The sequence below is a fragment of the Varanus komodoensis genome, unplaced genomic scaffold (genome assembly GCF_004798865.1).
Source record: "Varanus komodoensis strain SLA01 unplaced genomic scaffold, ASM479886v1 scaffold62, whole genome shotgun sequence".
In the NCBI taxonomy this organism is placed as follows: domain Eukaryota; kingdom Metazoa; phylum Chordata; class Lepidosauria; order Squamata; family Varanidae; genus Varanus; species Varanus komodoensis.
Window position 1 is genome coordinate 2,013,397 of NW_025336248.1, and position 10,523 is coordinate 2,023,919.

The 10,523-nt window shown below is 41.0% G+C and overlaps 1 protein-coding gene across 1 annotated transcript; it reads left to right on the forward strand.

Annotated features, from left to right (window-relative positions):
• The first annotated feature begins 437 nt into the window (after positions 1-437).
• LOC123033448 (vomeronasal type-2 receptor 26-like) lies at positions 438-9,221 on the forward strand. The gene is made up of 7 exons (XM_044450051.1): positions 438-589; positions 2,071-2,238; positions 3,135-3,426; positions 5,999-6,286; positions 6,784-7,011; positions 7,210-7,336; positions 8,320-9,221. Exons 1-7 carry the CDS (start codon positions 438-440, stop codon positions 9,219-9,221), a joined length of 2,157 nt encoding a protein of 718 aa, XP_044305986.1.
• Positions 9,222-10,523: the final 1,302 nt, after the last annotated feature.

The window sequence follows — 10,523 nt, forward strand, 5'->3', positions numbered from 1 at the left end:
TATCCATGTTGGCTCTCTGCAGGGTTTCTTGCGCACCCCTAAAGAAATATACCATAAACCCAGTTGATGTGAACCTGACCAATTGCCGAAAGTCCCTTTTTGTGCAAGGAGATAAAGTGGGTTGTGTCCAGGCAGTTCCAAGCTCTCCTGCAGAAAGTGGATTATCTAGACCCATTTCAACTGGGCTTCATGCCTGGTTTTGGAATGGAGACTGCCTTTGTTGCCTATGGGATAATCTTTGCCAGGAGAACAATGGGGGAGTGCAACTCTGGTGATTCTTCTGGCCCTCTCAGCCTCTTTTGACCATGGTATCCTTCTGGAGAGGTTGGGTGGGTTGGGAGCTGGGAGCACAGCTTTGCAGTGCTTCCACTCCTACTTAGCAGACTACCTCTAGATGGTGGTACTGGGGAACAATTCTGTGCCATGATCTCTGCACCATGGAGTTCCACAGAGCTCTATTTTCCACCCCCCGCCCCATGTTTTTTAACATCCACAGGAAAAATCTTGGAGAGGTCATCCAGAAGTTTAGACTGAAATATAATCAGTATGCTGATGACTCAGCTCTACCTCTCATTTTCATCATCTCTAGGTGAGTCAGTGACACTTCTGAACCAGTGCCTGAGCTCTGTAAGGGGTTAATGTGGGCAATTAAGCTGAGACTTAGTTCATGGAGGTACTGCTGGTGAAGATTCCATCTGTTCAGCTGAGGAATTATCAACCTGTCCTGGATGAGGTTGTGCTCTGCCTAAAAGATAAGGTTTGCAGCCTTGGAGTACTCCTGGATTCCAAGTTGTCACTTGTTGCCCAGATGAGTTAGGTTTTCAGAAGCTCTTTTTATCAGCTTCAGCTAATTTATCGTCTGTGTTCCAACTTGGATGAGAGGAGTCTTGCAATGGTTATCTATGTGCTGGTAACCTCCTGCTTGGATTACTGTAATATGCTCTACATGGGGTTGCCTTTGAAAATGGACTTTGCAACTCACTGGTTAGCACACCTGCTGACTAGGGCCAGCATTTGTGAGCATATCACACTGGTCCTTCACAGGTTACATTGGCTGCAGGTTGCCGTCTAGGAACAATACAAAGTGCTCATGATGATATAGAAAGTATTAATTAGTTTGGAGCCAGGTTATCCCCATATGTACCAGCCCATTCACTGTGATCTTCATCTGAAGCCCTCCTCTGCATTCATCCCCCTAATGAAGGAGGGGGTCTTCCACTTCATAACACCCCAACTTTGCAATTCAATCCTGAATGAGGTCCAGTTGCACCTATTCCTTTGGCTTTTAGGTGCCAAGTTAAACGCTTATTTGTGCAGCAGTTATTTTGAATGGTTAATTTTTAGGCATAAATAATGTTATTTTATGCTGCTGAAAATGGGACATGATTTTAATGAAGGCATATTTATTTCTAATTTTCTTTGGTTTATGCTTTATTTTTGATTTGAATCTATTATTTAGAATATCTCCAATTTTTCCTATTTTTGTTTTAATATTGCAAATTTATTTGAAGATTTTATCATTATTATTATTCGGTTTTGAACTAAATGGTGAAGTGTGATTGTATTGTCTTATATTACTGAATTTTAATATATTGTAAGCCATCCAGAGACTTTACGATATCCAGCCTATCTGCCACATACTATATTTTATTCCCCTTGCAGTTCCTCACACACTAACAACACAATGGGGAAGTGATAACCTCTCATAACATTGTTTCAATTACTGTTTTCCATCCTGTTACTCAATACATTGTCCCAGCTCACAGACAAGTTAGCATCTGAAAAGACTTCAAATAGATCATTCTACACTAAAGGACAAAGAGGTATAATTAGCTGTAAAAGCATTGTACTGGTGCACAGATTTCTAAACACACCAAGCAACGTATCAGTTGGCAATGCAAGCAAGCATTCTCTACTGAATGGAGGAGCTAGCCAAAATCTCAGAACCTATAAACAGTCATTGAAGGAAAGAACCATGACTATTGACTTTTTGGTGAGATGTTTTCTCAGCAGGTTGCCTAAGGTGATATTGCTTCTCTCACTGCTTCTTCCTGGTTATGCTGTGTGCAGGAGACATTCTATCAATTGCACCACAACCGATGATCCTCTCCCTATTCCACATAAATTCTACCAGTCAGGGGATGTTCTTATTGGAGGGATTGTTTCTCAGGTCTTCTTCCTCCATAATATCCTTTCATTTGTGGAACAGCCTTCACAGACACGGCTCGGTGAACCGATGTAAGGCATTCTTTCTTCTCTTCCTCCCCGCAATATTTGCAGTTCATTATGAAAATGCACCATGATCCATCAAGTACAAATTAGTCATTTCCTGATTTATATTAGGTTGGCAAAAAGACATCTGGGGTTTTGGTAAATATAACATGTGTTGAAAAATAGGGAGATATATTTTTTCACACACCCCTCTTCATTCTCTCTCATTGTTGGTTGCTTCTCATTCACCCGTCTTCTGGATTTCTTGTTTCATATGGTGCTACTTTAGAAATATTTTCTTTTGTAAAATGGTGGACTAGTCCTTGGTACTATTCACTGCTCCGGAATTTTGGGGATATTATCTGCAAATGTAGACAAGTTTATGCAAGCTTGCAGTGTTTTCTCCCTTATACTGAAATATTTTCTCAAATTTCATCTCCTTCAGGAACAAGCACTTTAATTGCATTCCTATTTGATTTCAAGTAATATGAATGATCTGCTAATAGTACTGTTGACTGGTATCGTGCCATTGAATATTTTATTCTTTGTACAAAGATTCTTGGTGTTGAGTCTAAGGGAAGATTACTTTTAAAAAGAAAATACATATGGGCACTTGAAAGAATTTTGTTGTTTTTGTTATTGTCATTGTCATATGTATGCAAAACATTTCACTCTGATGAATGCATGCTGTATTGAGCACTTGATTGTTCCCAAAATATTTTTGGCCTTGAGTTTGTTATGGGAAAAATAGTCACTTTGAAGTGCTTACCTTCATTTACTTCCCTTTTCTTTTGTCATTTGCAGTGCTTTTGCTGGTTTTAAGCTATAGCTCACTTTCTAAAACAGAAATGAGATGGTGTATTTAGTGGTGATGCTGATAATGCTGATTTTGTCAATCAAACTGTCTGTCACTCTTCTTCCAGTTCTGTGCCCAAGAACTACCAACATGTCCTGGCCTTGGCATTTGCTGTGAAGGAGATCAATGAGGATCCACGAATCTTACCCAATATCACCCTGGGGCTTCACATCCTCAATAGTTACTACACACCAAGGATGACCTTCAAGGCCATCCTGAACCTGCTTTCCACACAGCACAGGTTTGTTCCCAACTTCAAGTGTCACAACCAGAATAATGTGATTGCTCTCATTGGAGGATGCCTCTCTGAAATCTCTGCCAGTATAGCTATCCTTTCAGCTACTCATAAGACACCACAGGTAAGCAAGGTGTAAGTATGCTTGGACAGTTCATAGGTGTGACACAGAATCTTCTTTCTTTCAGATAACTTTCTGACACATTCTGTGATCAGTCAGCAAACTGCTGAGATGGAGAAAAAGTGATGGAGAAAAATGTGATGGAGGAAAAAATGTAATCGGGTATAACAGAGGTCTCAAACTCACAGCCCGAGGGCCAATTGTCGGGATGGGTGGGGCATGGGGGAGGGGTCCTTTGGCCTTCAAAGTGCCAGTGGTGCCTGGGTCAGCCTCCAGGAGCGACACGGGATGAGCAGCCCACCACCACCGCGGTGGTGAAATACTTGATGCGGCCCAGCCTCACCCAGCCTCTACTTCCAGCAGTCCCCAGGTAAGTTGAGTTTGAGACCCCTGAGGTATAATCACCACTTTTTGGAAAACCAGAGTCTGAATCCAACTCCTCATCGAAGTAGAATGAGGCTTTAGTGGGGTGCCACGGGACTTTTCTCCCCCCCCCCCATTTTCATGCTACTGTATCAGTGACATAGATGGAAGCATGGAAAGGATTCATATAAAACTTTTGGGTGACACAAAACAAGGAGGGGTGATTAACCTTTCAAAATGCTGCACAAAAATTCAAAATGATTGTGGTAGAATGGAAATGGTCTGCCTGTTACAAATCATTAATTCCACAGAAAAAATGCATTTAGAATTTAGAGAAAAGGAAAAACAAAATCCTGAATAGGGTTGTAGGGGTGAAAAGTACGAGAAAAGTATGATCTGTTGAACCATCCAGATCTTAGTTTGGTGTTCTATTTCTTCTGGAAAAGCGAACAATAAGAAATTCGTTGGGTTTTTTTTTTAAGTTGTGATGGGCAGGAGAGAGAGTGGAGAGAGCTACTGAGAGTGTCTAATCTCATCTTTAATCCACTGACTAGCATTAAACTAAATGCATACTTGAATGCCTACTTCAAGAACTACATGGAGTGTTCAGTAAGATTAATTTTCTATTAAAAGAAGAATTAAATTTCATTACTGTCTGAATGGAGAGCACATTGGTCTCTCATGACTTTAACAGGTGACATTCTTTCTGACAAAAAAAAATTCTTTTGACATGAGGAGGAATGTGACATTTTTACTTCTGAATGACATTACATAAACCACTACAAATAGATCATACTGTCAGAAATGTCATGACATTTTTCGGGTTTTCAAAATGAAGTCATTTTATGGAACATGAACATTTCTAGAATATGGGACAAATATTAATTTTATATACATTTGAATGCCTCCCCATTATCACTACAGAAGACACAGGACATTCAATGCAGAGATGGGCCTCAGCAGAGACACCACTCCCATGTTGCCTGTAATTAACATTTTTCAAAGAATTTTCACTGCAGAATTCAGAGTTCATTCTACAGTTTTCTTCCTGTTACAGCACACAGGTTTGCACTGGATGCACTAAAATTTTAGCTGCATCAGTAAAAACAGTCACCACACTATTAAAACTAAGAGTTCCATTTTATTTCTTGCTAGTCAGACCACATGTCTTTTACTGGATCCACTTCTGGGTTGTTGTTGTAAGTTGCAAAGTCATGTCTGACCCATCACGACCCCATGGACAACATTCCTCCAGGCCTGCCTGTCTTCCACCATCCCCTGGAGTCCACTTAAGCTCACACCAACTGCTTCAGTGAGTCCATCTAGCCACTTTAATCTCTGCCGTCCCCTTCTTCTTTTGCCATCTGTTGTTCCCAGCATTAGGCTCTTCTTCAGGGAGTCCTTCCTTCTGATTAGGTGGCCAAAGCATTGGAGTTTCATCTTCACTATCTGGCCTTCTAAAGAGCAGTCAGGGTTAATTTATATTTGGACTGTAGCAGGTTCAGAGGAGGAGAAAGTGGGTATAGAAAGCAAAGCTCACAAAGCAATTTAAAAACATTGTGCATGATTAGCATGAAGAAGAGGAAATTAAAGTGGGAAATTATAAAAATGATCAAGAACCTGAATTGCCATCACAAAAAAGAGAGCAAAGTCTTGTCCAAATCTATGCAAACATATTTCACTTCAGCTCACCTATGGATCATTTTTGCTACCAGATGGGACTGAAAATGAAATGCCCTTTTTGTACCAAATGGTTCCAAATGAAGCCCAGCAATACATGGGAGTTGTGCAGATGCTTAAGCATTTTGGATGGACTTGGATTGGGCTTTCAGCTGTGGATGATGACAGAGGGAATAGGTTCTTACAGACCATAGTACCAATGCTTTCCCTGCATGGAATCTGCTATGAATTCATACTAAGGATACTAAAATGGTCTTATATAGAAGAGATGATAGCCTTGGGTATGAAAGAACGGAGAATGTTTGAAGTTGCCTTTGAGAGCAAAGCCAATGTTTTCTTTGTATATGGAGAACCACCATCCTTCCAAGTGCTGAGAATCTTGTTGTTCTTGGCACCCTTATTTGATTTGCCACCACTGGGCAAAGTTTGGATTACTACTTCCCACTGGGATTTTGCATCAGTGCCTCTTCAAAGAAATTGGGATACACAAACTTTCCATGGTTTTTTATCATTCAGTGTTCACTCAAACCAGCCATTCGGATACCGCAAGTTTGTGCAGATGGTTAGACCTTCTTGGGCCAAAGGAGATGGATTCATCCATGACTTCTGGGTGCATGCATTCAACTGTTTACTAAGCATGGCTGATGTGACGCAGGAAGACAAAAAGACCTGTTTAGGGAATGAGAAGCTGGAGACACTTCCTGGAATCTTGTTTGAAATGAACATGACTGGTCACAGTTATAATGTCTACAATGCTGCCTACGCTGTGGCACATGCTTTGAATGCAGAATATGACTCCAGTTTCAAACACAGAAAATGGGTAGAAAGAGAAAGACTGACTTTAAAGAATGTGCAACCATGGCAGGTAGTTGAACCTCAAAATTCTTTTGCAAAATGTTAGAATGTAGAACAAGAGGAATTGTAATTCTGCACAAGAAAATTTTGGATAAATGATTCCTTTTAGGGAATAACTTTCGGTAGCAGAACCAGTCTGAATGGGGTGGATCCAAACTTAGTGATGCTTATAGCTGACCTAGAGAAATCAGTAGGACTACAGATTTCCATGAGTTTTTTTCTATACAAGTGTAAATGTGGATGGAAGCCAGTATACAACTTCAATCTGTTCAAAATATTATGTTCAACTTAAGATTCAAATGGCAGTAATTGGAGCAACATGCCAACTAGAAATATGAAGTCACCACAATGTGCCAGGGAGGGAGAATGATTGAGATGTCAGTTGAAACAAGCCAGAAGGAAGCACATTGCTGTAGCTTCAAGTTCATGCTCTCCCTTTCTTCATATTCTTTCCTAATCCAGCTCCACCACTTTCTAAGAAGCATCTCATTCAATAACACTGCTGGAGAAACTGTGCATTTTAATGAAAATGGAGAGTTGGTTGCAGAGTTTGATGTTACCAACTGGCTGATGTTCACCAATGGATCAGTGGTTAGATTAAAAGTTGGAAACCTGGACCCCCAGGCTCCTGCAGGACAAGAGTTAACCATTCATAATGACCAAATCAGGTGGCATGCAAGCTTTAATCAGGTGAGTCACAGCTGCAAATGCTCAAATATTTAGATGTTCCTCTTCATTCATGGGGCATTTACAAGCAATTTGGCCACTGTGTGTTATGATAGTTGTGGTCCAGTAACACATAGTGTGACCCTGTCACTCATGTGAAAGATACTCGGAAGCTAACAACACAGGCACATACTTTTCCTTTTTCTCTCTTCTTCTGTTCAGGCTCTGCCACTTTCTGTGTGCAATGACAACTGCTATCCAGGATACAGCAGGAAAAAGAGGGAGAGGGAGCCATTTTGCTGCTATGACTGTGCTGCATGTCCAAAAGGATTGATCTCCAAAAGGAAGGGTAGGAGGCATCATGTACACAGAGAGACATCTACTGGATCTTATTCATCACTGTTTATTTTGTGAATGTGAACAACTTCAGTGAACAAGAAAATATTCCCCAACACAGAATTTTAAATAATCTATTGACTAATCTGTTCTGTTATTGGACAGACTAAATAAAAATATGATGCCCAAAGTTCATCCACTACATGTTAGCTCTAACATCTGTCAGAATAAATAGTGGTGATGGGAGGGCTTGGCTTGGCTGGCTTCCTTTGGCAGGGAGTTCCACTGCCTGATCAAGGATTGATATCTCTATTATTGAGTGTGTTGAGTGTCAGCTCCTTAAGAGAGAGGCTTCATACAAATGTAACAAACAGATAATCATTGTAAGGCACTATGCACTTTACAACTTGGCAACTGGTAGCCCAGGAAGAGATTCTACACTAGAATTCATTAGTGGGCCAAAAGGTCCTCTTGGGCACAATACAAGCATTTGTGTGTGAAAGAAGTCAACCATGCACAGCACAGGACCATATTGGCAGCTTCAGTAGGATGGATGTGTGATGTGTGAGAAGCATGCGTCCTTGGTTTTAAGAGCTTCCCAAATACAATTGACAAATAAACAGCTTATTATTTAAAATACTGCCACCACCCAAAAATAAAAAATAGAATATAGCACATAATGTGCAAAGTGCTGTAGAGCAATTTCACTTGATAAAAAGGTTTGTCTTACAGCTACTCCCGCACTACAAATGAGGCCTAATGCAAAGAAAAGATAATTTTTACTAAAGGATACCATCTGAGTACATAGATAGAGGTGTGAGTTAGGACTCTCTTGTCTCCTATGCTACTGTGAAAAACTACAAAATGTAAATTAAGGTCAATTCATACATGGCAGGGGAGACAGAGGAACACTGAAACATGAAGAAGTTTTACTGTTTCTTTCAGTAGAGGTTTGCTAGTATTTTCAAATGCTAGATCAGCCTTTCCTTTTTTCAGACATGGATGCCTGTGTCAAATGTCCAGGAGAGCAGTATCCCAGCAAGGAAAAATCCCAATGCATCCCCAGGGATCTCAGCTACCTCTCTTATGGAGATGCTCTAGGGATCGTCTTGATTTTATTAGCTATTTGTTCCTCATCCACTACAGCTCTGGTGCTAGGAATTTTTCTCAAGCACAAGGACACCCCCATAGTTAAAGCCAACAACCGAAGCATCACCTACATCCTTCTCATCTCCCTCCTTCTCTGTTTCCCATGCCCCTTGCTCTTTATTGGGCAACCAGGAAAGGTGACCTGCCTTCTCCGACAGGTGGTTTTTGGCATTATCTTCTCTGTTTCCCTTTCCAGCATCTTGGCCAAAACCATCACTGTGCTTCTGGCATTCATGGCCACCAAGCCAGGCTCCAGGATGAGGAAACGCATGGGGAAAGGACTGGCCAATTCTATTTCACTTTCTGGCTCCTTAATTCAAGCAGCAATTTGTGCACTTTGGCTGAGCACGACCCCTCCATTTCCAGATGTGGACATGCATTCACTGGATGACAAAATCATTCTGGAATGCAATGAGGGCTCTGCTGCCATGTTTTATTGTGTCTTGGGTTACTTGGGATCCCTGGCTATAGTCAGCTTCATTGTGGCTTTCCTAGCCAGGAAGTTGCCCAACAGTTTTAATGAGGCCAAGTTCATCACTTTCAGCATGCTGGTCTTCTGCAGTGTGTGGTTGGCCTTTGTTCCAGCCTACTTGAGCACCAAAGGGAAGTACGTGGTGGCTGTGGAGATCTTTGCCATTTTGTCATCCAGTGCTGGGCTGCTGGGTTGCATCTTTGGCCCCAAATGCTACATTATTGTCCTCAGGCCTGAACTGAACCACAGGGAGCACCTAATACGAAGGAGGAACTGAAAGGATGTGATGTTCTATGAATTCTATTAAACTTATGATTAACAGAAACATTGACCTCTGATTTTGTTTGGATTAACCCATATACAAAATAAAGACAGTCTAGCTCAATTTGCTGAATGTATTTATTCCGGGTTATTTTTAGGTCTTTTCCCCATACACCCTCCCACCCCTCAAGACCTGCAGGAGAGGCCCTGCTCTGGGAACCCTCCCTGAAGGAGGTTAGGAGAGTGAACACCAGGAATAGGCCTTTCTCTGCAGTGGTGCCCTGGCTGTGGAATGCGCTCTCCAGAGTGGTTCCCCTAGCACCAACATTATATGCTTCTCAGCACTAGGTTAAAGCTTTTTATTCACACAAAATTTTAAAGTTTTAAAAAAATTAATTCAGATTTTATTTATCCTCTGTTGCTTTTTATCTTGCTATTGTATTTATTGGATATTTATCACTCTGTAATCTGTCCAGAGATTTTTCATATTGGACAGTTTAGAATAATCCGAATAAATTATTAAGTATACCTCAGTAAGTGTATTTTCTCATTTGAGACCATTTGACTACTCGCAAAATGTGAACTATGAAGTTGTCAGAATTCAAAAATGCCTTGTTCACTTCCCATGTGAAAATATCCTCATTGTCTTTTATCTGGTTTGCTGCCCATGGGTGCCCTCAGTTTTTCACTTGCTCCTGGGAATCTATCTTCTTGGGTGCATCCAAAAGGGGATGCCATGAGAGAAACTGCTTTCAGAAGTGCAGTTCTCATTTTAGAGCAGGAAATAGAAGAGCTTTCACTTTTCTTCTTTGCAGCAAACTATAGAAGTGGATACGTTCTTCCTTTAATTGCAAATTTAAATTCATTGCCATCTTTCCTGAATTAAAATCATAATTGAGAATAGACATCTTTACACAAAATGAGACACTGGGGGCCAGGTGGAATGTTTGATTGAGGATATTCCAAAGCCTGTGTGAAGCACCCAGGAAAAGTCTTGTTACCGTACTGTGCCAGTCAACAGCCAGGGCAAACCCCGGGTGGACCCCAGACCCAAAGCCAAACAGAGCCTGAGATGACACTTAGAACCAAAACCAGCTTTATTCTAGTGCACTATAGAATAAAGGGAGACAAAAGGCGACATTCAGCCCAAAGCAGTTTCTCAAAAGTTGCACCCCAGTACATGCGTTTTATACCCTAGGTAACCAATTAGGTCACTTAATACACATCTAATAGATCGATACATCAATGTATGCACCCACTCCAGTGCTGGAGAAAAAGTCCTTTCTTCTGTCAAGAACAGACATTTCCCATTTCTATT